Below are 26,774 nucleotides of genomic sequence, written 5' to 3' on the forward strand. Positions count from 1 at the left end.
TATGTAAGTTTTAATTTCCTCAACATACACAGAATGAATCCGTGCCCTGTGTTAGCAGGAGAAATGTGGACAAATTGGATTACCATTGTTTTTTGTCTGAATTCCAGTTATTCCTTGTAGTGTGACAGGAGGCACCACCACCTTGTCCCTTCCCAAAGCCCCTCCTAAGCCCCACTTTATGTAAATCCTGACTTCCAGGATCCAAGTGACCGCAGTTCTTCAGCAAGTCCTTTTGCTCGTGTGATTCCACCCTTAGCTGTCAGGAAGATTAGTCTGGCTCTCCCTCCAAAGAGCAGGGAATAAATGAAGGGATCAGCGTGGAGCCTTGAGGAGCCTGGCGCAATTTTCCTCATGATAAATTGCATAATAAGCGCGAAAGCGTTTGCTTATTAATCCATAACAAGATTTAGATTGAAAATGGCCTGTTACATTCCTGACAGATCCAGGATGGAGGGAGATGGAAAGAAATGGAGCAACAATGTGTGCAGGGGTTAAGTGTGGATCTCACCCTGCTGGAGCCCCGCTGAGCTCCCGCTTTGTGCCGGATTTGCCGTGGACACAATAACGGCACACAGCTGCCGGTGCCTCTCCCGGAGGTTTTATTAAAGAGCTTTTATGTCAAGCTTCTGCTTTTAGATAGAAAAGAAGAAATCACATTTATTGACCAGGAAAACGAGTGGGTTTCTTTTTTCCCTGCTGAATCAAGGGAATATCCGAGCTGTTAGGCAAAACTCAGGTGCTTGGAACTCCTCAGCTTGCCCAGCTCGTCCTGCTTCCCAAAGGTTAGACTGTGCCAAGGGAAACTGCTCAGTTATGAGGATCAAGAGTGTTCTCCCAGCATTTTGAGGCTTTGATGCCTTGGCTTGGGTGATGATAGGAATCATTTTTGGCTGTATTTTTGCTTTCTGAGTTAAGCTATGTTTCTCACAGACTTTCATGGAATGATTTGGGCTGTGGGGTATTTTAAGGATCATCCCATTGCACCCCCTGCCACGGTCAGGAACACCTTCTACTTGCCCAGGTTGCTCCGAGTCCCGTCCAGCCTGGCCTGGAACAATTCCAGGGACAGGGCAGCCACAGCCTCTCTGGGCCCCCTGTTCTGCTCTGAAACAGCCAGATTAGCAGATGACCTTAGGATCAATCCAAACGTTTCTATCCGTGCCTTGGAGCAATCTGACCTGGTGGAAGGTGCAGTAGGATGGTCTGGCTGCTTTTGTCCTGGCTGGAATGTCCCCTCGCAGGGCTGGCCCCGAGCTCTCCCCTGTCACATCCTCCCAGGCCAAGGCATTCACTAAAGGCCTGTTGCTTTCCAGGGAAACACACACTTTGCCAAGCATCCTGTAAGGGAAAACACTGCTGGCGTGCCACTGAGCCTTCGAAAGTGCCAGAGGGGCACTCGGGGTTTGCTGGCTTTGGCAACCCCCTCCAAAAGTTAGCTGGAATAACTCCTTCCCTGGCTTATTGCTTTTTCTTGGAACACTTGGACAGGAGCTTGGAAGTGACATTAAATGTGGTTTTCCAAGGAAAGGCCAGTGGGGACATCACCTTGTGGAAGAGACTTTATTTACTTCCACATTTTCATTTGTACAGTGATGGAGAGAGATGGGAAAGGAAAATAAACTGGTTGGGATTATAAACTCCTGCTAGTCTCTTCCAAAAAAATCAGAGGGCACAGGGGAGAAGGAGGAACCCCTTCCACAGGTTATCTACAAATATATGTGGCTGCCCTGTCCCTGGAAGTGTTCAAGGCCGGGTTGGACAGGGCTTGGAGCAATCTGGGAGAGTGGAAGGTGTCCCTGCCCGTGGTGTGGAGTGGAATAGGTGACCCTTAAAGCCCTTCCAACCCAAACCAGCCTGTGAGTCCATGTTTCTGCATCTAGGGGAATTTTTGGCTAATGTGCAGGGCACGTAGAAATTTTATTTTTGCAGTTGCTGGGCACTTACCACCTTACTGCTTTTTGCTTTTATCTTGTCACGGCAAGTAAAAGCCTTGAATTAAGGAGAATTACTCTGGCCGGGGGATTTTTCAGGCCGTGTTTAAAATACTGTAAAAGACCAAACCATAAATCCTTGGGAAGACGCTCTGGGCTCGCCTGGGCCTCCTTGGGGTGATATGTATTCAGCACATACAGATAATTTGTTAACAAGGCCTTTTGCCCACTTTGGACAGATGCACTTACTGTTTTCAATCTTCATGGTTAATTATTCGATTTGGGGTTGATGCTGGAACACCCTGACTCCTAATCACTGCTCTTTGTTGGGAGTCCATTATATTGGAACTGCCGGAGTGCTCCCGGTGACCTTGAACTGACATTATAAGCTGGTTCTAATCTTTTCACTCTATATTTCTAACGCTGCTCTCCTTTGTCCCTGCCTTTGTGCGGCCGCCGTTTAGCATCACAATGGGGCTGCCCCTGAGCCCGGCGGCCGACTCGGCGCGCTCGGCTCGCCACGCGCTGTCCCTCATCGCCACCGCCCGCCCGCCCGCCTTCATCACCACCATCGCCAAGGAGGTGAGCGGCCCGCTGTCCCGGGACAGCCGGGGGCGTCCCTGGAGACCGTTCCTGCGCTTTGGAGCGTTCGCAGGGTGGGCAGGACCGGGCGGTGCTGGGGGCCCGGTGTGCACCGGGTGTGGTCTGTCCGGGGGTGAGCTGAGACGGGCTGAGCTGAGCTGAGCCGGGCTGAGCTGAGCTGGGCTGGGCTGAGCTGAGCTGAGCTGAGCTGGGCTGAGCTGAGCTGAGCTGAGCTGAGCTGGGCTGAGCTGGGCTGGGCTGAGCTGGGCTGAGCTGGGCTGGGCTGGGCTGAGCTGGGCTGAGCTGGGCTGAGCTGAGCTGAGCTGAGCTGGGCTGAGCTGAGCTCAGGGACGGGCTTAGCAGTGACCGTGGAGATGGTGCTGTGTTCGAGGCCGGCCTCGCTGATCCCGGAGCGCTCCCGGGTCCCGCTGCTGCCCGTGTCCCCGCTCCTGCAGGTGCACCGGCACACGGCGCTGGCGGCCAACACGCAGTCGCAGCAGAACATCCACACCAGCACGCTGGCCCGCGCCAAGGGCGAGATCCTGCGCGTCATCGAGATCCTCATCGACAAGATGCCCTCCGACGTCGTGGACCTGCTGGTGGAGGTGAGGCCCTCTGCGCTGGGCTCGGGGCCAGGGATGAGGCTGACCGCGCTCCAGGAGTTCCTTTTCGTGTGGGCTTCGGGAGTGCAGAGGATTTGCTTTATTTTGAGTTAATTTCTTAAACTTTAAATCGCATTAAATAGATCATGCTCTTGGGGAAAATATCCCAAGCAAAAGAAGGTCAAGGCCAGGGTGGACACAGCTTGGAACAATCTGATCTGCTGGAAAGTGTCCCTGCCCATGGCAGGGCTTGGAATGGGATGACCTTCGGAACCTTAATTATACAGCATAAAACACAGGTTGTCAACTGATGGTAATTTTTGTTTCCAAGGTGATGGACATCATCATGTACTGCCTGGAAGGATCTTTAGTTAAGAAAAAGGGTCTTCAGGAATGTTTTCCAGCCATCTGCAGGTGAGCTCTTCCTCTGGGAATACTGTGAAGTAAATGATGGGATCACCAGCAGGATATATTTCCTCATTAAGAGTGAAACAGTCTTTTAGGTGACACAACCAAGAGTAAAAGGTGATTTATAAAATGGGAGCATTTCCAGTATCTTTAAACGTAGCTAAATAGCCCAGTCACCCTCTTAAACTGGTCCGACCGATAAATTCTAATAATCACCTGTCGGCCATTGCATTTTAATTTAATAACCTATTAAAATACTGAATAGTTTCACGGAAAGAACAGTTATCCTGTTGCCAGGTTGGATACTGATGGAGATGATCTTCCTCCTTCCTGATGCTTTAAGTGGCTTTCCTTAGAACATAAAGGGAAGGATAAATGGGAATTAGTGCCCAATCTCCCTATTCCTGTGTGTATTTATAGCCATCCAGTATTTTAAAGTTCTCTGCAGTTGCTGGTCATATTTCCTGGTTATAGCCAGTGTAAAAATGATCCAGCGCCCAGCGACAGCGTGGCGGAGCCCGAGGGAAATTGCCACCAGGTCGCAGCAAATGGGGAGGTCTCCGGAGAGATTCCGGGTGCAAGCACCGGTACAGCATCCCATTGTTAATCCCTTTGATATCCAGTTCCTCAGTCTGTACTGGAACGTGTGCGCGTGTGCCAAACCCTTGGATCAAGGGAGCGGGAAGAGCAGGCTGAGGGGAAGGACAGCCAGCACCTCGGGGAGGGATACACCCTGCCCCATGCAGAGCTGCAGCTGAGCTGCACTTTCCGCTTTCCCTGCACAAACACTGGGGATTTTCTTCCTTCTCTTTTATTCTTTATTGGCTATTCCCCGTGTTTCATCCTGCTTTTCTTCCCAGCTGCCGTCCTGCAGTGCGGGACGTGTCTCGTACCTGCGTGTGAGCAGTTGCTATGGCACTGGGAATCCCCAGGAACCGGGAGAGAAGTCAGAAAGATGGGTTGTTTGAAGCCCTAAATATGCTCAGCAGTATGGTTTTTGAGACTGATTCCAGGTATTTCTGGCAGATTTTGGCAGAGGAAAATTTAGCTGCAAAATTCCAACCTAATTCGGAATGCAGCTGGCACTTCCACAGGTCTGCTCTCCCTGTGATAAGGCACAGTGATATCCCCAAGGATTTGAATTTGCAATTCGGATTTAGTGTCTCAGGGGTTTCAAAGTGTTGAAATTCCTTGGATTTTGCAGCTGCTGGCATTCCATTAAATGCCACATGGTCACGCTGGGTGTTCAGGACTATTGCAGGCTTTACCCCAAGGGTGTTACTGGAGTAGAAAGTGTGTGATGGCGAATTTCCCTATTCCTTTTTCCTTATGCCCATCAAAAATTGATGAGTTTGCTTATTTCTCCCTCCACTTCCCTTCCTTTCTGTCTGACTTTCACGGGGAATGAATGCCCTCGGTCACGCGGGGTGTTGGATGGGCACTTAACCATTTGACTTCCAGCTTTGCTGAGGTGTTCCAGCACAGGGAGGATACACCGTGGCCGTCCAGGGACTTGGTGGCTATCCCACAGACTATTCCCAAGTAAATCAGTGTGATGGGCCAATCTGGTCAGATGCCATGGTAACATACCAGCCGCCAGCTGTTCTCGTGGAATGCCAGGTGTTAAACCGGCAGCGAGCGGATGTTCACCTCAGCTCTCAGTTCCGGCCCTAGTTAATTGCCCCGTGGAGTCCCAGGCGAGTCTCCCCCGCCAGCCTCACCTTGTTTCCCCGTGTTGCTGCCCCCAGGTTCTACATGGTGAGCTACTACGAGCGCAGCCACCGCATCGCGGTGGGAGCGCGCCACGGCTCGGTGGCGCTCTACGACATCCGCACGGGCAAGTGCCAGGTGAGGAGGGGCTGGGCGTGGCTGCAGCACACCTGGGGGCAGTGGGGGCGCACGGCCGCTGGGCACTGCGGACAGCCCACAGCCCGGGGACCGGCAGCTTAGTGAGGGGCTCGCGGATAGCGAGTCCTGCTGCCTCCGTCCCTGCCACTCGTAAGGGAAACCTCAGTCTGGGGGTTCTTGCCCCAGAAATTCGGAATTATTTACTCTGTGCTGGGGAATACTCACAGTTCCTTGCTTTTCTTAATGATCTTCCACATTAACCTTGGAAAGCAGAGCTGGGGGTGACCAAAGGGGCTCCCAGGATGATTAGGACAGGTCCTTCTCAGGTTTAATTGTTTTTCAGGAGATATAGAAATTTTCCAGGTAAATTACTATGGGGCAGCACCGTCTATTGGATATAGATTCCTGCCTCCAAGTCCGATTTCACGCGTAATTTCTCACAACTGCAGAGTCTTCTGGCTGCTCAAAAACATGGAATAACTTGAGGATGGTGCAGCTGAAAAAGTTGTGTCATTGGAGAAAAGCTCAGGTTTTTAATTTCCTTTCCTGTGAGGAATTTTGGGATCCTGGAAAGCATTTTGGGTTTGTTTTTCCCCTTCCAGGTAATTTAAATTTTTTAAGAAAGGTGGTTGTAGGAACTGACTGAGAAATTACTTGGAATGATCAATAGGATGATGGATATCAAAAATCCCCCTTTTTTAACAAAATAAATCAGCATTTATCTAGGGTGGGGTTTCCCCTCAGTAAAATGTACTGTGTTAGTAGATTGTATTGTGACTGTTCCAAATGCAAAGATTGGATGTATTTTTCCGTAACTCCGTATCAGAAGCAGGTTCTCTCTCCTCCTGCTCCTCGAAATGGCTTTATGAACCCTCTCTGGGTGTTGCTGCTGTCCCGACGTGGCGCAGGGCGCGGCTGGCTCCGTGGGTTGCTGGAGCCGGGCAGTGCCCTTCCCATGCCGCTATTGATTTGTCCTGCAGCTGCTGGCAGCTCCCAGAGAGCCCGGGGCTGGCTGCTGATTATTCCCACAGCAGAGCTATTGACCCGGGGCTGCTCCTGCCCATGGCTCCGGCTTTCTCACCCGTCTCCATGACGCTCCTGATAAACTGCCTGCGAGCTCTGTGCCTCTGGGAGCCAGCTCGTCCTCAGCGAGGGCTTTTCCCTCCAGGAGCCAGCTGGGAGAGAGGCTTGTCCCCCATGCCAAGGGGCATCCCTGCCCTGCACTCAGCTTCTGTCCCTCACAGCACCACCAGCTTTCCGTATTCCCCCTCCATGTTCCCCCTCACATATTCCCCCTCACATATTCCCTCTCACATATTCCCTCTCACATATTCTCTCTCACATATTCCCCTTCACTCATTCCTGCTCCATATTCCCCTTCCATATTCCCCCTCACTCATTCCTGCTCCATATTCTCCCTCACACGTTCCTGCACCATATTCCTCCTCCAGATTCCCCCTCAGTCATTGCTCCTCCGTATTCCTCCTCACATATTCCCCCTCCAGATTCCCCCTACAACACCCCCTCACTCATTCCCTCTCATATATTCCCCCCTACACGTTCCTGCTCCATATTCCTCCTCCATATTCCCCCTCAGTCATTGCTCCTCCATATTCCCCTCACACATTCCCGCTCCATATTCCTCCTCCCTATTTCCCCTCACTCATTCCCGCTCCATATTCCCCCTCCATATTCCCACTCACCCATTCCCCCACAGAGATTTCAGGAATTCCATTCTGAAGTTGAGAATTCCCCACGAGCTAGCTAAACTCCGTTATCATTTTGGAAATAACGAGCTGTAACATTTGCTGTGGAATCCGTGGCATGCTTTCCCAGCTGGAGCAGCAGTGGCTTTGTGGGCAGGCTCTTTGAACTCCTGAGATGCGTGGAATTCCTGGCTGGGTGGGCGGGAGGTCGGGGCTCCGTGCCAGGGTTGCCCAGGTGGGTGATGTGTGGAGCAGCACCCGCCCAGGAGATGTGAGCCCTGCACAGCTGGGGAGGAGCCGCGTGCCCCATGGCGCTCGTGTATGAGCTTATCCTGGTGTTTTACCTCATCCCGCTTTTATCCTGGAGCGCAGGGAGCTCCTGCCATGAAATAGCCAGATCCTGGCCCCAGTGCCACCGGGGCTGAGCCTGCCGGGAGCCCAGGGCAGTGCTGGTTCTGAGCTCCATCCCCGGGGCCGTTCGGTGGGACGGCTCCGCGGCCATTCCTGCGGCCTTCGGAGCGCTCCCGTGTGCGCCGTGCCTTGAGCACGGCCCCGGCTCTCGGGTGAGGCAAAGGTTAAACTCGAGCAGCTTCCCAAAAAGACGGTGGAGCTTCCATGTGCACCTTGCCCAGCACCCCCTGAGCTGCAGCAATCCCATGATGACTATTGATCCCTTCCTTCCCTCCCAGCTCTTCCCTGGCCCCGGCCTCACTGCAGTCCTGCTCCGGCGGGGCTCCATCTTGATCAGGGGCTGAGATGAGATCTGGGATTTGATAAAGATAATTGATGCTTCACAGGGAATTGGAAAACAGTTCCAGAGCAGTGGCTCCACCTGGAAATGTGCCCTTTGTTGGTCCAGCCTGAAACCCCACGGCCACGGCCCGAGCCAAGCACGCGGGATCGAGCGCCGATGGCAATTTTTATCCCAAAAGAAACCCCTTGGATAATAATTGCAACTGTAATTAATGCATAACAATAGTCAAAGGATTAGGCAACAGGATTAAGGTATCGCTGAGCACAAGCTCCGTTTGCCCAGTTAAGCACTCAAATAATATTAAATTCCAACCAACTTATTAATATTTTGCATAAGATTCCGAATTATTAACACACAGCTAAAAATCCTGCACTTAAAGGTGCGGGAACACAGGAAAATACTGATGCTATAAATGCTGTTTGATATCAAACACTAAAATCAGACTGGAGAGGTTGCAGGTAACTGGATTTTAGGATACCTGATAGTTGATTTTGGGGTGATGGGAAAATACTCATATTTTCCCAGGTGAATTCTTGCTGAGTACCAGAGTCTGGCCCAAAGTCCCCCAATTAATTCCTCAGTACAGGATCTTTAATTATCTTCTTTTCCTTTACGACCATGTTTGGGTCTATAAGGAGGGACTCTGAAATATTCCATTTCTATCGATTAAATCTTGGGATTCATCATAAATATTTAGAGCTGCATTTCAGAAATACATGTAATTTTTGTACCTAAAACCTGGGTCATTTGCACCGGAAGATTAAAGAGAAACATAAGTTATTTAGGGTTTATTTCAAAGCAAAAACTACTTTTAAGCGTGGGCTGGAATCAATAATGTTTGGTCCCGGGTCCTTCCAGAATTAAAATCCCAGCAATCCAAGCATTAATTGGATTGTGCAGGGCTGATTTTATTTCAGTCCTGGATGCCTTGGCGAAGTTTGATTTATGTGGAAGGCAGAAAAGGATTTAATATTCCATTTGGAATGAATCGTGGCTTGGCTTAATTAATTTCAGAGTAAAAGATGCTGTTCTTGAAAACAGCACTTTAAAGGTGTTTGTCCTGCAGTCCACTCCTGCATTCCCAGGGAAACCTGGCCACTGGAAAGCACATCCCAGAATTTCAGAGAAGAGGGGATTCCTGCGTGTAACCTCAAATGCATAGGCCAGAGGCCTTTTCTAAACACAGAAATGACAGAGGAGGGGATTCTCTTCAGTTTATTTATTTGTGAAATCAAGCGATCAAAGGTGCTGAAGCTGGTGTGGGCTAATAGAGCTTTCCATTCCATTGCTTCCAAAACTGGGATTTCTTCTGGGAGGGAACATTGCTCCTCTGCCTTGTCCGTGGCTCTCCTCCGTGGCTCCAGGCTCATCCGGGAAGGGTTCCAGTCACCTCCTGCTCGGTGTCCCGTGCCGTCCTGGGGTGCCTCGTGTCCTGTGCAGAGCTCGGAGCTGGCGCTTCCCTGGCACTGCCTGGGGGGTTCCCAGCTGGGCACTGCAGGGCCGCTGCTGCTTTCCAGCCCAGCAGGGCTTGCCCCTTTATGGAAGGAACCCCTGGCATTCGGAATGATAAATGCCAGCTAGCACAGGGGATCGGGTATTAGCGGGTGTCTCCAGGAGGGCATTTCCAATTTAAAAGGTGCATTTCCCTGCATTTATTAACCTAAAATCGATCCGGTGTGGGTGGGTTTTTCCATCACCCTTCGTGGAACGCTGCAGCTCAGTGGAGACTTTCCCAAGCACTGCACTTGGAACTGGGTTGCTGGAATGGCTGGAGTGTGTGCTGTGGTGCAGGGGGCAGGTGCACCGGGCCAGGAGGCTCCCAGGAGCACAGAGCAGCTGCATTCAGTCCCACCGTCCTTGTGGGACAGGATGAGGACATTTCCAAACTGGTGTCACACGGATTTTCCCAGTTTCCACTGTGTGTTCACACAGCTGAGCAGCTGCACGGGGTAGCTTGCAGTATTTGGAACAGCAGCGGTGATCTTTGCTTCACTTCCTCCTGGAAAACACAAGCTAAGACCACAAAAATCCTGGCTGGAAAGGATTAGCATCAATTAGAGAAGCACTTCCTTTAAATAACAAAGCAGCCGGATTCCCTGAAGGATTTGTACTTCTTGGAACGTATTCCAGGAGTAAAAAGAGCAACAAGTGTGCTGCTTCTATTGATTTCTACCTTTGTCTCACCTAAACATATTTTATTGACAAGTATTCCATGCTTGTTAAGTGCTGAAGACTGGGATGGGGCTAAACGTGGGATCAGCTAATTAACTGTGGGGATCCCATTAAAGAGAGAGATTTGGGGCTCACTCACCTTTTCCACCAGGAATAAATTATACCTTAATGGGTTCTTAATATATCAGGCTCATTCCAGGTGCACACACTGAGCAGGGCTTTTAATAACGCGGGGATGGGCACAGGAGCTCTGCTAATGGGGTTTTGCCAGCGCTGATCCAGTAGGGAGTGGGATGTTCCAGGAGAAGATCGGGTGGCATCTTGGATTTAATACAGACCTGGGTTTGCGATCCTTTCTGGGGGTGCTGCTGCGGGAGAGGAGCTCGCTGGGGAGCCATTTCCGGGGGGGCTCTTGTTTTGGGGCTGCCAGCTCCTGGGTGTCCCACATCGCTGTTCTGTGCCGTTCCCAGACCATCCATGGCCACAAAGGGCCCATCACTGCCGTGGCGTTTGCCCCCGACGGCCGGTACCTGGCCACGTACTCCAACGCGGACAGCCACCTGTGCTTCTGGCAGGTGAGGACGCGCCCCTGCCCTGCTGCGTGCCACGCCAGCGGCAAGCTCCCCTGGGCTTCCGTCCCCGCATTGCACACACTGAGTGGCTCCAGCGCGGGAGGATCCCAGCGCAGGGGGAGGCACGGCGGGACGGGGCTTGGAGCAGCCTGGACAGTGGAAGGTGACCCTGCCCATGGTGGGGTGTGGAATGAGCTGATCCTTGCAATCCCTCCCATCCCAGCGTGCGGGGTTAAGTGTCCTCCGTGTAGTTCTCAAGTGTGACCTCGCGCGCTGGTGATTTTTCCCTTCCGTGTCCTGTTTGGCACGATTATTAATGCAGGAAAATCAGGAACATTAGTCATCCTAAAAGGGTTATTACTCAAGATGATTTAAATTGTGAAAATGTCAGCGGGGCTCGCACGCTGCCGGGCCCGGGTGCCGTGATTTACACCCCTGACACCGCTCCGCTGCCGGGGAGAGCCGGCAGAAGGGTGCCTGGGACAAGGGACTGCTCAGGGCTCAGGACACGGCAGCAGCACTGAAACAGCCCGGGGTTTGCCAGGGTTCCTGGGGACAAATCCCAGGCTTGCCGTGTGTCTGTGGGGGGAAGGAGAGCGATGTCCCGAGGGGCTGGCCTGGGGAGTCTCAGTGTTCAGAGTTTGGAGCTGGCACCAGCAGTGCCCAGCCTGTTTTCCCAAGAGTGGAACCCGGCAGATCCCTGGAGGTGTCCAAGGCCAGGTTAGGCAGGGCTTGGAGAACCTCGCGGGGGTGGGTGGGCAGGACTGGGTGAGCTCCGAGGCCCCTTCCCACCCAAACCATCCCTGATCTGCAGTGCGGCCTCTTGCTGGGCGGCACCCGCGGCGCCCGAGCCCCGCTGCCGGCGGCGTCCGGGGTGCGGGAGCTCTGACCTCCGGGAGCCGCTGAGCCGGGCTGTCCCCGCAGATGAACACCTCTCTCCTGGGAAGCATCGGCATGCTCAACTCCGCGCCCCAGCTGCGCTGCGTCAAGACCTACCAGGTGCCGCCGGTGCAGCCGGCGTCGCCCGGCTCCCACAACGCGCTCCGGCTGGCCCGGCTCATCTGGACCTCCAACCGCAACATCATCCTCATGGCCCACGACGGCAAGGAGCACCGCTTCATGGTCTAGGTGAGCCGGGCGCCGGAACCACACCGGAACCGCGCCGGGCATCGCCCGGGGGCAACCCGGGAGGGTCCAGTGGGGTCTGAGGGGCTCAGTGGGGTCTGAGGGGCTCAGTGGGGTCTGAGGGGCTCAGCCGGGGTCTGAGGGAATCCTGCTGGGCTCTGAGGGGCTCAGTGGAGTCTGAGGGGCTCAGTGGGGTCTGAGGGGCTCAGCTGGGAGCTGAGGTAATCCTGCCAGGGTCTGAGGGGCTCAGCCGGGATCTGAGGGAATCCTGCCAGGGTCTGAGGGGCTCAGTGGGGTCTGAGGGGCTCAGTGGGGTCTGAGGGGCTCAGTGGGGTCTGAGGGGCTCAGCCAGGGTCTGAGGGGCTCAGCCGGGATCTGAGGGAATCCTGCTGGGGTCTGAGGGAATCCTGCCAGGGTCTGAGGGCCTCAGCTGGGATCTGAGGGGCTCAGTGGGCTCTGAGGAGCTCAGCCGGGATCTGAGGGGCTCAGCCGGGATCTAAGGGAATCCTGCCAGGGTCTGAGGGGTTCAGCCAGGGTCTGAGGGAATCCTGCTGGGATCTGAGGGGCTCAGTGGGCTCTGAGGGGCTCAGCCGGGGTCTGAGGGGCTCAGGCAGGGTCTGAGGGGCTCAATGGGGTCTGAGGGGCTCAGGCAGGGTCTGAGGGGCTCAATGGGGTCTGAGGGGCTCAGCCAGGGTCTGAGGGAATCCTGCTGGGATCTGAGGGGCTCAGTGGGCTCTGAGGGGCTCAGCCGGGGTCTGAGGGGCTCAGTGGGGTCTGAGGGGCTCAGCCGGGGTCTGAGGGGCTCAGCCAGGGTCTGAGGGGCTCAGTGGGGTCTGAGGGGCTCAGGCAGGGTCTGAGGGAATCCTGCCAGGGTCTGAGGGGCTCAGTGGGGTATGAGGGAATCCTGCCGGGGTCTGAGGGAATCCTGCCAGGGTCTGAGGGGCTCAGTGGGGTCTGAGGGGCTCAGTGGGGTCTGAGGGGCTCAGCTGGGAGCTGAGGGAATCCTGCCGGGATCTGAGGGAATCCTGCCAGGGTCTGAGGGGCTCAGTGGGGTCTGAGGGGCTCAGCCGGGGTCTGAGGGAATCCTGCCAGGGTCTGAGGGGCTCAGCCAGGGTCTGAGGGAATCCTGCTGGGATCTGAGGGGCTCAGTGGGCTCTGAGGGGCTCAGCCGGGGTCTGAGGGGCTCAGTGGGGTCTGAGGGGCTCAGCCGGGGTCTGAGGGGCTCAGTGGGGTCTGAGGGGCTCAGTGGGGTCTGAGGGGCTCAGCTGGGAGCTGAGGGAATCCTGCCGGGGTCTGAGGGAATCCTGCCGGGGTCTGAGGGGCTCAGTCGGGGTCTGAGGGAATCCTGCTGGGATCTGAGGGGCTCAGTGGGCTCTGAGGGGCTCAGCCGGGGTCTGAGGGGCTCAGTGGGGTCTGAGGGGCTCAGCCGGGGTCTGAGGGAATCCTGCCGGGGTCTGAGGGGCTCAGTCGGGGTCTGAGGGAATCCTGCTGGGATCTGAGGGGCTCAGCGGGGTCTGAGGGGCTCAGTGGGATCTGAGGGAATCCTGCCGGGATCTGAGGGAATCCTGCCGGGGTCTGAGGGGCTCACCCCCCGTCTTTGCTGGCCGGCTGGTGGCTCTGACAGCTTTTCCGTGCATCCAGGAGGAAGAGGGCCCGGGGGCCTCTGCTCCGGCAGAGCAGGATCAGGAGCAGCTCCTCCCGAGGCCGGCTGAGCCCGGCCCCTCCGCGCTGGATGTCACCCGAGCCCTTCTCCCTTCGGAGCCTCCCAGAATCTCAGTGTTTACCGCAAAGGCTCGTGTTTACATGGACGTGCTCCCGGTGACCCTGGAATGCTGGTGGGTGCTGCCCCCGGAGCCAGGTACCTGCCTGGGAATGGGGGCTGGAATTTGGGGGCTGTGGCCTGTGTGCTGATCCCAAGGGGTGAAGGCTCCTTTCTGAGGGGATTGGAAGTGCTGCTGTGCCCAGGCCGGAAGGAAAAATGATAGTCCACGTGTAAATAAATAATTTAAAAATCCTGTTAAATGGCAGACTTGGAAAAAAGCAGTATTTATATAGAAAGGTGGTTTTTGCCACCAGTGCAAGTATTTATTTAAATAAAGGACAAAGGGGGCCATTTTGAATGGAAAAATTATCAAAATTATGGAAAAAATGAATTATTGACTGGATGTACTGAAATATTTCCTTCAGTAGGAATATTCCTGTGTGACACTCGCTGTGACTGTGTTTCCTTCTTACATATCTGGTTTTGTGGAATATTTTGTGTGAAATTTTCTGGTTTCTGCTCATGGGAAGGAGAAAAAAATCTCTCAAATCCTTTTATTTCAATATCTCTGTTTGTGCAGCTTTTCCTTGGCTGCAGAGCTCGGACCTGAGGCTGCCGCTACCTGCTAAGCTAAAAATGGTACTTGGAGCCCAAATCTGAGGGAATTCATTTTCCACATGGCTCCGAAAGAGAAAATCAATGTGTTTTACTGTGCTGTGGGTTGTCTGTGCAGTGCCCAGGTGGGGTTTGCAGCCCAGAAGCCCCATATCTATGTGCTGTTCCAATTGGGCTCCAGAGCAGGAGGCTCAGGCCCTGAGGAGCGGTGAGCACAAGCTGCTGGGAGGTTGGTCTGTGCCAGGGGCTGTTCCCGATCCCGCTGTTCCGCTGTGAGCTTTCCGTGTCCTTGACGCTGTTTGGCCTTGTCCCTGCTCGTGTGGAGGTGTCCGGGGGGTGATGAAGTCACCGTGTGATGGTTCCAGTGTCTGCTTCTCCACAAATGCGCTCCCTGCCCTCTGTGGATTGACATTCCTGGTGTAAATATGCTTGTGGAATAAAGCTGGACTGAAACGCGTCGGTTTGCGTGGGTGTCGGTGGTCTCCTGCTGATGGTTCTTGGCCCAGTCATCAGGAATCGGCCTCTCTTAAACAAACCTCTCCCATTCCCTTTGGAATGCGAGCCGAGTCCTGCAATGGTTTGGGTTGGGAGGGTATTAGGGCTCCTGGTTCCCTGCCGTGTCCCCAGTCCCTCGGCAGCTCTCCCCCGTGCAGGTGAGCACCCCAGCTGTGCCGGGCTGGCTCCTGAGCAGGGGTGAGTTCCGCCACAGGAGTTAACTGCCGTGAGTAAAGGGCTGTGCTGCACTGTCTCTGGGCTGGAATCTGGGCTGTCCACTGCTTTCGGGACACGGCCGCCGTTGGCTGCAGAGGAAGCCCCTGTGCCATGGCATGCTCCGGAGCAGGTCGGGAACTGCCTGCTCAGCGTCCAAATGCAAGCCCCACGGGAGTTGTGTGGATGTGTTCAGCCTCTGTTCCCTGCAGGCTGGGGCGGCAGTGCCAGGTGGGATCCAGGGAGGGACTGGGCAGAGGCAGTGCCTGCGGAAGCCTCTCCTCTCCTCTCCTTCAGCTGCAGGGCAGAGCAGAGCCTTGGAAAATCAGTAGCTGGGAGCCAGGAGGGAGACACTTCCAAGCTCTAAGTGGAGGATGTGTTGTGACAAGGCCGGGATGCTCCGGCAGCACGGGGAGGGAGGGAGGGAAGCAGAGTCGCGTTTAACACCTGGCACCTCAGGGTGGGTCTGGGCACAGGAGCCTCCACCCAGCCAGCACCGAAGGTCCCGGAGCACTGGAGAATTCCCAAGCCAGGGGCTGCTGCTGCCCCCCAGCCCCACGGCTGGGGAGACGCAAAGGGGGAGCTCCCTGCTCGCTGCCTTCTCCTTCAAGGGCAGTGATGGCCCGTGGAAGCCCAGGGCACACCCGGAGCCGTGCCCTCCTGCTCTCGGTGTGCGCTGGGGCCGTTTTTCCTGCTGCCTTCGCCCTGGCTGTGTTCCCACGCACGAGCCATTGCTGGGTTCCCTGGCTGCAGCCCCGGCTCGGGGCAGTGAAATACCCGCACGGAGCAGCCAGGGCCCTTCTGCTCCTCCAGCGGCAGCTGAGGGGGCTGCAAGAGAGGCTTTGCTGCTGTCCAGCCTGTTCCCAGCTTTTAGAAAACTTCACCAGCATTAATACTTTTGTCTGAACAAAAAAAAAAAAGAAAAAATCTGGAAAAATCTGGATGGGAGCCTCTGGTGTGATAAATTGACACTCGATCCAGCGGTTGCCTGGAGCGCGCTTTGAAGCGGGAGAGGCTCCTGGGGAACTTCCCCCTCTCTCTGATGTCTGAAAATTAAAAATTAATCCGCTATGAAAAATTAAAAGGTGAAACTTTCTGCTCTTTCAGCAGCAGAGCTTTTGGAATGCTGATGTGGGGCTTGGAATGGAGGCTGAGTGACATCTCCGGGAACATCACCGTGGGCTGGTGCATTCTAATATCAGATTTTAATTGATTTTTCTAAATTGGAAACCTGTTTGCAAGGACTGGAGATGCTTAAAAAGGGGTAAATATTTATTTATTGATGTAAATAACCTTAAACAGGCATTTACTCACTCCTACAGAGCTACTCGCCGTTTACAACACAGTGAAAGGAAACCGATGCTTCCAGCTTGGAAGTGATGCTGGAATCTGCACACCTTGCAAGGTTTAATTTGGGTTTTGTATAAAGCAATGGATTCAGGCAGAAAGTGGGTTAAAATGCACTTTATTCCAGGAAGGTGCTGCTGCTGGTGGCCTCGTGGGAGGAGGCAGAGGCAGGAGGGAGAGGGTGGGGAGTGGGATGGTCCTGGGGTGCCAGAGGGGTTTCCTTGGCCCTCCCTTTCCTTGGGTGTTTGTCCAGCACAGGTCTGTTTTCCACACGGAGACGGAGGGAAATCCCTGTCTTGCTGAGGAGAACAGAGCCGCCTGTGTTCCATAGGTGAGGATGTCTGCTGAGCTGGAAGGAAGGGGAGCAAATCAGAGCAGAGCCCCAGTCCACTCTGTGAAATGGATTCAGGGATTCAGCCAAGCCGAAAGCGGCCGTGTCCCACCCCGGGGATGCCAGGGAAGCCGTGGGGAGCGCAGAGATGAGTTCCCATCAAGTGCATTGGCTTGGAAAATGGGGAAGGTTTAGGGTCAGGCGCACACGGTCCCGGGGGAAGGTTTGCCAGGGGAAATGGGAAGAGCTGCAGCCACGCTGCTGTGATTGCTCCTTTCAGTGTCAATTTTCTGTAGGTTTCAGTTGTCCAGAGCCATCACCTGCTCCTGGAGCACCGCTGTGGGAGGGGGGGTACAGAATCCTGGAGTCTTGGAGTGGTTTGGGCTGGAAGGGACCATAAAGCTCAGCCACTTCCAGCCCCTGCCATGGGCAGGGACAGAGCACAGGATAGCAGCTCCCCAATGGAATTCTGTCACACACGTGATGGGGGGGCTGGGAAGGAGGATAAATGGGACTCGTGGACTCAGAACCGCACACTGCCTGTCAGGGACAGCTTATGCGTTCCCTGGGCAGCTGCTGGGAGCTATTCTCTGTACAGTGAGAATAACTACAGAGAGATGGTGAGAGCTCCAGCTCCACACCTGCCTGTCCCAGTATCCCAGCGTGCGGGAGGTTGGGACTGGATGGTCTTGAAGGTCCTTTCCAAGCCAAACCGTGCAGGAACTCAGCAGGCTGCAGGTCACCTCCTTCCAGGATGGATCTGGAGCCCACCTGCAGAGGCAGCTGGCAGCAAAGCCTACCTGGGATATAGGGAGCAGCACTTCCTGGCATACAGGGAAGGGCTGGTTGCAAACCACCAGCCCTCTGTGCCTGTGTCCTGTCCCGTGGGATGTGGGTGGTTGAGGGTTCCAGGTCAGAGGTCTGAGTCCTGAGGGATTAAGAAAGATTAAATACCTTTTTCTCCCAAACTGGAGGTTTGGATAATGAATTCCTCCTGAACATGGTGGCTGGAAATGGTCACCCTCCATCTACACCAGATTCCTTCTGCTGCTCTCCTTGGCTGTCTCCGCAGGGGAAACACCCGTGGAGGGTAACAGATACTCCCTGTTTTTGGTAAAACACTGCATTATTCCACCCAAACCGCTTGGAGTAGCCGCAGCCAAAGGCTGTGCCTGAGGGAGACATGGGCAGGCAGCCCCTGCTGGGGGGGAAAAGGAGCCTTGGGATCCAGAGCACGGCTGGTTGGAATGCCGTGCCCTGCTGGGAAGGTGCCCAGGGAGCCCCCCCAGCTGCTCCTCGGAGCATCTTGTCCAACTCTGCTAAGGATTTAAACACCCGCTGAAATTAATCTGCTGGATAAAACCTTTTCTTCATAGTCTTCATTAATCACCCGTCCTTCCCGTAGATCCTTGCAGGAAAATAGATTTTTAAACCTGTCAGCTGTGGTTTTGTGGGATTCATTTCGTGCCTGCTCTGTCTGTTCTCCTGCACTGCCGGGGAGGAGGGAGACAACCCGGGGCTTAAAACCTCCGAGTGCTCATTGCTGCACCGAGCCCGCAGCTGGGAATTCTGTAACCACGGGGTGGGCTGGGGGCATTAAATGTAGAGGTTGAGTCGGGGACTTTGAGTTTTCCGGCAAGCCAGGAGATTGGCAGGGCTGAAAATCCGTCCCGAGCCACCTCCCTGGGACAGCGGGGGCTGCCAGCCGTGTGTCCCGGAGAGTTTGGGAAGGGGAGCCAGCGCTGGCGACGGCACCTGCACACCTGGGGCCGAAGCTCATGCCTGATAACGAGCTCACGGGGGGCAGGTTTCCATCCAAACGAGCCCCATCCGTGTCCCACGGCCCCCCAACCAGCAGGGCGGGCAGCTCGTGGGTGGGATGCCACAGCATGTGGTCCGCCGTTCCACCCCACGCCCCAGCTCCGGTCCCTCCCTGGCATCAATTATGGATTGAGGCGGAACTGCAGGGGCCCGGGGAGGAAACACTTCCAGGAAAGGCGGCAGAGGAGCCCCCGGGGAGCGGCGCGGAGGGAGCGCGGCTGTCGCTCCCTAACGAAGCCGAGCAATTAGCGCCGCGGTGCCGGGAAGGGCGGCTGCGCTGCCAAGCGCCTGCCGGGCCCGGGAGGGGGAACCAGCCTCAGAGAGCAGCTGGGGACGTGCCGGGGGCCCGAGGGCAGCACGCAGAGGGACCCAGGGCGTCCCGAGCACGCACAGGGATCCGGGGCATCCCGAGCACACACGGGCACCCGGGGCATCCCGAGCACACACGGGCACCCGGGGCATCCCGAGGATGCAGCGGCGGATGAAGCAGCGGCGGGCAGAGGCAGCACTGCCGAGCTCTCCCCTGTTCCTGCAGTGTGTCCGTGTCCAGCCCCAGGCTGAGCTGTTTCCCGTGTTTGAACGCGGGCCTAGGGGTAAAATACAGATTTATTTATTCTGTTTTAGCCCCCACAGGAAGGGGAGGGAATAAGGAGCACATTCCTGGCTTTGAGGATTGCCCAGAGCAGCTGTGGCTGTCCCTGGCTCCCTGGCAGTGCCCAAGGCCAGGCTGGACAGGGCTTGGAGCCACCTGGGACAGTGGGAGGTGTCCCTGCCATGGCAGAGCTGGCACTGGACGGGCTCTAAGCTCCTTTCCAACCCAACCCATCCTGGAATTCTGTGGCTTCCAGCACAGCCCACGCCTGGCAGAACACCACCCCATGGGGAGGGCTCTGAGGTTGCTCCGGGAGAGACACGGCCGATCACTGTGCTCGTTTCCATATGGAGAAATCTATACACCAGTGACATTTCTAGGACACGCTATTTTTGCCTTGTGAGTGGGCTGCAAAAATCAGAGTGGCTTTCAAGAAATGAAAGCACCCTATTTAAGCTGAGAAAATTGTTCTTGCTGATTAACTTCGAGCTTTTCTGCAGTGTTTCTGGTGACATAATCCCATGGGATCTAAGGTGGGAAGGACAGGTTTGGTGGAGGTGCTGGAACATGCAGTGGTGAAGGGTCCAAATGGGGTTTGGAAACCTCTCGAGCTGCTCCATGGTGATGTGTTGGGGTGCTGTAAATGGTCACCCTGGAAAGTAACCCCCCAAAACTGGGGGTCAGAGGCTGCTCCTTAGCAAAGAGCAGTGGGACACGGCAGCTTGGAAGTTACAAAAGTAATTCCCTGATGGAAAGCAACCACAGATTTAGATAGGCAAAGGGGCAAAAAGACAGAAAATAAATTCCCCTAAATTTCTTGTACTTCATTTGCTGCAAAGTTTGCAAAATTTCTCGAGTTCATAGATATTTTTTTAATGCAGGAAACTCCATGAAATTTATGACAATTCTGGGAAGTGAAAACCAGTGCATGTCTCTGGGAGTGTAGATCCAGCGGGGGAGATTTAGCTCTTCCAGCCTAGAGACACACCAACTGCAGTGTGGAGAGGCTCCCAGAGTTTCTTTCCCTTTCTTTTTTCCCTTTTTTTCTCCGTGGGGATAATAATAACAGTGTCAAGGACACCATTCAAGCTGATGCCTGGAGAGCTATTCAGTCCAGGCCTATTTACAGCCATTATAAAATGCCTGTGGATAGTTCAACGACCGATTTTCAAGAGTCTTTCTCTACCTTTTGAAGGCTCAGGAAAATCTATCAAACTGCAGAAATTAAGCTATTTTTCTTCAGGGGAAGAGAAACAGAGCAGGGAGCTTCTCACATTAAAATGCTGCCGTAGATTCCCAATGAATGAAAAATTGCTCGGCATAATAATGAGCTGGGAGATGGATTTTGAAACGGCTTAAAGCCCTTCTGCAGGCTCTGTGGCAGCAGTGCTGGGGATTTGGAGGTGAAAGATGGGCCTTCTCTGGGTGCTGCTGTTCCCACATCCATCCAGGGTGTGCGCAGGGAGTGAGGGATGCAGCCAGGCCTCAGAGCACCCAGCACCTGCTGGGATACAACCAGGGCCGCCCTTGCCGTGGCACGGGGTGGAGGATGGAGCTGGGCTGGCCAGCTCTCGGGATCGGAGGTGCGCGTTGTGCAGCAGCTCCCTGGCTGTGCACCCGCAGCGGGAGGGAAGCCCTCCCTGTCACACAGTGCTGTGCCCAGGTGCCCTAAAGGCCCAAAACCCACTCAGGAAGGGGCACACCCCAGCGTGTCCTCCCTGTCACCCTGCCTTCCTCCTGTCTGCTCCAGCCACTCACCTGCGTCCCTGGAAAACAGCACACGGAGCAGTTTGCTCTGGAAAATGGGGGGTTTGAGTGCTGTGTTAATTCTCACACGACAAAAGCAGTCCGTGTGCTGAACAAACGGCTCTCCCCTGAATGGGTTCCAGCATGATTTGGTTCTCAAAGCCCTGCCCTCCTGCCATCCCAAAACCATAAATGGAGCCATAAAACCCACTGGCTTTTCCAAAGCCTCCAGTTACATTTCATTGAGTGGGAAACAAGTTTCTTTTTCCCTTCCAAGATGCCAGCTCCCTCCTGTGTGTAACCACAGAGCATCATCTCCCCGACCTGCAGGCAGGGCCCAGCCTGCTTCCCACCGGGAGCGGAGGCCCAAACGTCCTCGCCTTGGGGAGCAGCACGTGCTCCTCCAGCTCTCCTCCTGTCCCTGTTCCCTGGGAGCAGAGCCCGACACCCACCCGGCTCCACCCTGCTGTCAGGGAGTTGTGGAGAGCCAGAGGGTCCCTCCTGAACCTCCTTTTCTCCTTTGCTTGTGCCCTCTGGAGCTGTGGGATATTCCAGGGTGGTGGCACATCCCAGCCTCCGAGCACTCCTGGGAGGCTGCCACGGTGCCACTCCCGTGGCACTTCCCCTGCTGTCCTACGGCCTGGCAGTGCCGTGGGGGATGCCCTGCCCTGCCCATGGGAAGTTCCTCCCTGGACACCACATCCTGCTTTCAGGGCCTGCTGTGCAAGCTCCCGCTCCGGCCTTCCCTCCCTTCCCAGCCCGGCCCCGCATCCCAGGTTCCTTTTTCGTGCTCTCGGATGGATTGCGTCTGTCCAAGCCCCCGGTCTGTACAAGGGGAATATGAATAAATAATGCCAAAATATCAGTGAGGATGAAGGGGATTCGGAGCTGCCACGTGCTCCTTGGGTAAAACCCTTTCCTTCCAGCAGCAGCCGTCGCCTCTGCCACTTCTGCATTTTCTTTTCTGCTGCCGAGGCTTTTGCTTCCCGTTAGAGCAGGAGCTGTGTCCAAGGCATTCCTGAGGGACAAGAACTCGGCTGGTGAATTTCCACGGCTGACACCACGCTGTCAGTGCTCCAGGACCCTCTGCTGTGGGGTGGTGCTGCAAGGCAGGGGCTCGGTTTACACGCAGCAAGCAGAGCTTTGGGATTTGCAGGGTGGGAAACGGGAATGCCGAGTCCCTCTGCTAGGATGCGCCTGGGTGCCCGAAGCGTGCCTGGGCTGCTGGCTGGCATGTGTTCCCTGCTGGGGCGGTGCTGGGGCACTGCAGAGCTGCCCAGGGCAGGTGCCAGGGGATGGGACGCACTGGGGACACAGCACACCGCCCTGAGGTTCCAGCACCTCTGGTGCCCACACTCCTCGCTCGTCTGACCCGGAAAGACAGGGAAAGCGCTTGGCTCTCCGGCGCCAGGCAGCGAAATGTTGTAGATGTCACAGCGAAATGTCGCTGTCACCAGCTGGCTGCCCGGCGAGGCGCAGGAGCCGCCGGGGCAGAGCTCCCTCCTCCTCCTCCGCCCAGCCCAGCCCAGGAGCTCCCCGTGTCCGGCCCGAGGCCCCGGTGTGGCCGCGGCGTTCCGGGGCCGAGCCCCTCGCAGCCCTCCGGCCCGGCTGCCCGCGGCTCCCGGCGGGACGCCGGCCGGACAGGACGGTCCCCGCGGGCAGCAGCTGCCCGCTCCCGTGGGAAAGGCGCCGGCCCCGGCCCTGCGCTGCCTCCGCCGCCGCAGCACTTTGTTCTTTGTGAAAAGCGGGAGCTGCAGCCGCCCTTTGTGCCGCCGATTTGAATTTGACCCTTTCCAGCACCAAAAATCGATATTCCCGGGGAGAAGCAGTGGGTGCTATTTTTCCAAGCCCTGTTTACAGCGGAGCAGTCCTCGAGGCAGATGTTATCTCGCGGACTTTACCAAATTTTACAAAGCATTTTCTGAGCACATAATGACAGTATTATCTTTGTCCACCTGCTGAGAGGAGCGGTGGGCTCACAATAAATATCGGCTTCCGAGACGGGCGAGTCAGAGTCCGTCTTATCTGTCCAGATGGGGGAAAAAAAGGCCCTAATTTACATCCCAGAAAGCACTGGGGTGTGACAAAGGTCATCGGCTGACACTGTACCCTCAACTGGGATGAAAAATATATGAGTCCAGGCTGCATTGTCTGAAGGGGACACAGTCCCTTCCAGCGGCTCCTGCCCCCTGCTCTGCGCTTCCACCCTGCGCCACCTGAGCCATGGCATTCCCTGGCTGGCAAAAAGCGCCCGGCTCCACTGGGCCTCTCACCCCGTGCCGGGTTCACACAGCTCCCTTCCCCCGAGGAAGCACCTCCAGGGCACTGACAGTGAGCTGGGAGCAGATCCACGGGTTTGGGTCCAGGTGCCACCTCCCACGGAGTCTCCTGGCTGGGAAAGGAGGCGAATCCCTCCTTTCCCTCCATTTCCTGGACATTTCTGGGTTTTACAAATACCCCACAATTAGTGAGTTAATGAGCTAATGAGGGAATTCTAGCCAGCTTCCCTCTCATCTCACAGGATCCTCCCTGCTCAGCGTCTCAGCACCAGACCCGGCACAACCTGCCTGGCGCATCCCGGGGGGCACAGCCCATTATGGAGTGACAGATTCCTGGAATTAGTCGTTAGATTCAGGTACGTGGCCCCGGAATTAGCAAAGGCAGGTGTGATGATGAGGTGATACCTGAGGGGTCCAGAGGGGCTGAGTCAAACCAGGGTGCGTGCTCTGCTCCGAGGGGCCACGGAGGCTCCGGCCGCTGGGATGTCACCGTGGAACATGTCCCACTACCCTGTTAAAATGACAAAAAGACAAAGAAAAACGAGTGGGGAGTCAGAAGGGAATATAAAATCATTAACACAGCGCCTAATACAGTGGGAGAAATGTCAATGGGGACGCTGAGCTAATGGGCGAGTGTCCTCCAGACTTTTATTATCTCTGAAGTTTTAAATAATGCATCACATTCGGGTCCCGGTGTCCCTGCTGCCGTCAGTCTGTGATTCCCCAGTCCAGCACAAGGAAGTGGTAAAGCAGAGACACTCGCCCTTGTCTACACATTCCACAGGTAGTGATTGAGCCAAGGTTTATTTATTAGTCAGGCTGTGATTGATTTAGAGGAGATTTGCTTGCTGGAGTTAATTACAAGCAATAATGGCTGCGCTGGCTGCCCGGAAAGCTCGGCTGCTGCTCCGGGGACATCCTGCTTTGTGCCTGCTTCACCCCGCGCCTCGGCATCAGCTACCTGGGGCACATGAAGCACTTGCTGCCGAGAATATTCACCTTGATTTGGTCCATGTCCTATCCCTGGAAGTGTTCGAGGCCAGCTGTAGCAGCCCGGGCTGTGGCAGGGTCCCTGGAATTGGGAACTGGAATTGGAATTGGGTGGACTCCGTCCTTCCCAGCGCAAAGCCTGCCCGGCCCCGCGGCACGCACGTTCCCTAAAGCCGGAGCTCTGCAGGGGCTGTTGCCGCCGGGCCCCCAGAGGCGCAGGGGAACCCGCTGGGAGCGGGATGCTGTGCCGAGAGCCGCCTGCACAGCCCGGCCTGCTGCCGTGCCCCGAGCAGGAGGCAGAGAAGGGAGCGGAGGAGCGGCCGCGCTGCTCGGGGCCCCGCCGTGGGGCAGCCACCGCCGCCCGGGGCCCGCAGCTGTCCCTGCCGGCCCCTGCCCTGTCCCGGGAGCGTTCCCGGGTTCCTTCCGTGCCCCGGGCTCGGCCCTGTGCCGCCGTGTGAGGGTGCAGGTGCCCATGAGAACAGGAGCGGCTGTGAGCCCGCGCCCCGAGCTCCTGCCTCGGCCAGAACCAGCCGAGATCGAGTTGTTCGGGAGCCAAACAGGCCAGGGCACACACGGCTTCTCCAGTGGAAAAGGAACGAACCACTTAAAAAACCCCAAACAAGTAGAGAACCCAAAACAAGCTCTTTAAATTTCATCTCCCAAGGCAAGCCCTTTAATGTCAAGCGTCAGTCCCAGGGTTTTTTGTGCTCATTATCACCCTGTAAAGCCCCTGCTAGAGGGATGTTTCCTGCCTGGCACTGGGGTTTGTCATGGAAAAGCTGACCCAGCCAGGAGGGAGCTGGGAAAACATCCTGCCATGAGCGTTCCAGGGGCACTGTCGTGCTCGGTGCTGGCACAAGTGGCACAGACTGAGTGCGCCCCCGGTCACCCCAGGAGTGGCACGTGCACAGCCACCAGCCTCTGGCCCCTCCGCTGGCTCTCAGCATGTTAATTAATTAATTAATTGATTGTCTCTTCCCTCGCTGGCTCTTTGGGTCGGGCTCCCCATGCCCATCACAGTGAGAGCACCCCGGGGAGCCCTTTGTTCCACAGAGGTGAAAAATTGTACCCACAAAAAGAGCTCCCCCTGCGATCAATTCCCTCTAACAACTTTATTGATTAGCTGCAGTAACATCTCCCATTTATTAATTATGGAGAAGATGTTCCAGTGATTGCTTAAAGTTAACTGTTGTGCTTTCCCTCTGCCCTCAGGCCCCAGCCCAGCCAGCACTGCCCAGAGTGGCATCCCTGTCCCTGGAGGGATTTAAAGCTTCAGGGATGTGGCTCCTGGGGACGTGGGTCAGTGGTGGCCTGGGCAGTGCTGGGGGAACATTTGGTCTCAGTGAACTTGGAGGGCTTTCCAGCCTGTAGAGATTCTAGAATCCCTCTATGCCCTTCTTGATCCAGGATCCCAGAGCTGGCACCTGGCCATGGGTTTGTGTCCCTGCAGCACTGGGACCAGAGGGGTGCTTTGTCCCAGACCTTCTGCACGGGGAACAACCAGGATGTCTCCGTGGCTTTCGCTGTTGGAATTACTGACAGCAGAGGTGACAAATGCCAGTGCTGGGACCAAGAGTCCTTTACACACGGGGAAGGGATGTTGGGGTAGTTTCAACAGCCCAAAGGAGAGCTTGCCCACATCCTTTGCTGTGGAGCTTTTCCAGGCCCAAACCCAGCCTGGCAAGGGGCTGCTCCCACCTCTGCTCCAGCCTCAGGAACACGCCACCCCAAAATCCCGTGTCACCAGGGCTGAGGGGGCTCATAAACCACGATCACACCGTAAATAAATGAAGGAGTCCAGCGAGGGCAGGGAAGCCCAGGAGCAAGCTGGAAGAAGGGGTGAGGAAGGAAAAGGAAGGTCAGGAAGAGGGTAATTAAGGAAATGCAGCAAAGAGAAATTATACAAGAGAGGATTAGAAATGTACAATTGGTGTCGCTACCCAGGGCCATAAATCACCCGCGGTGGGAAGGAGATGCTGAGGGAAGCCGAGGGTGATGCTGGACTGATTATGAGTTTGAAATATGGCACATTGGCAAAAAATCCACGGCGATTTATCTTCTGTCACCGGCCATCCCGGGAAGGTGGCAGCCATCCCCACACAGCTCTTCTGAGACTGAAACTCCGACGCTGAATTGATTTCTGAGCCTGCCAGCCTGCATTCGTCTGAGCAGGTAACAAATAACACAGGGAGGGAAAAATTGGGAAATCAAAGAGATCACAGTCATGGCAAAACAAATGGATGGGGTGGAGGACAGGGATTTGGATAACTCAGACTCCATTTACACCCTGCAAGCAAACAGAACACCAAATAAGCCTTTAGCATGGTGTCCTGGATATGTAAAGATTTAATAACTCAGATTTGCAGTCCTACCCACACAGAGTGATTGCCAGCCCGAGAGAAGGGTGAAAATCTATACTTTTAGTAAGTATCTAGATCTAAAAATAAGAGGGGGATACAAATCCTAGCAATGCAGAGGGGTTGGCTGGGAGCTGAATGAAATCTCTGGATTAAAATATGAACATGTGCTGTAACTACAAATCCAAGCCCAACCTCCCAAAGCCCCTCCATGGGCACAGTGCTGGAGCAGGGCCGGGACCATGGGGAGCCAGCCAGGAGGGCCTGGGGAGGGCTGGAGATGCTGCAGTGCCGGTGGGAGGCAAAGCAAGAGCCTGAGAAAAGCTCCAGAAGGATCTGCTGGCAGGAAGCATAAACCAAAAATAGGCAGTGGCAGGAATCAAGCCGAGAGTGGGGAAAATGGAGACGGCGATCAATACCTGGAGACCAGAGACACAGAGGATGTGAACAGGTTTTATTCCTGACCTGTGCAACCTGGGGCTGAGCTGACAACCTGATTTCTCTTAGAGAATTCATAGGCATAGTT

The 26,774-nt window shown here is 55.3% G+C and overlaps 1 protein-coding gene across 2 annotated transcripts in view; it reads left to right on the forward strand.

The window, feature by feature from the left end:
* LOC137467515 (WD repeat-containing protein 7) overlaps positions 1-14,100 on the forward strand; it is a 43,967-nt gene extending 29,867 nt beyond the window's left edge. For both annotated transcript variants that reach the window (XM_068178992.1, XM_068178993.1), the window contains 7 exons: positions 2,396-2,513; positions 2,969-3,118; positions 3,447-3,529; positions 5,272-5,371; positions 10,474-10,578; positions 11,500-11,703; positions 14,043-14,100. In XM_068178992.1, the coding sequence (XP_068035093.1) occupies positions 2,396-2,513; positions 2,969-3,118; positions 3,447-3,529; positions 5,272-5,371; positions 10,474-10,578; positions 11,500-11,703 (760 nt within the window). In that variant the 3' untranslated portion in view covers positions 14,043-14,100. The remainder of the gene's footprint in view (positions 1-2,395; positions 2,514-2,968; positions 3,119-3,446; positions 3,530-5,271; positions 5,372-10,473; positions 10,579-11,499; positions 11,704-14,042) is intronic.
* The last annotated feature ends 12,674 nt before the right edge of the window (positions 14,101-26,774 follow it).

The sequence above is a fragment of the Anomalospiza imberbis genome, unplaced genomic scaffold (genome assembly GCF_031753505.1).
Source record: "Anomalospiza imberbis isolate Cuckoo-Finch-1a 21T00152 unplaced genomic scaffold, ASM3175350v1 scaffold_66, whole genome shotgun sequence".
Lineage (NCBI taxonomy): Eukaryota > Metazoa > Chordata > Aves > Passeriformes > Viduidae > Anomalospiza > Anomalospiza imberbis.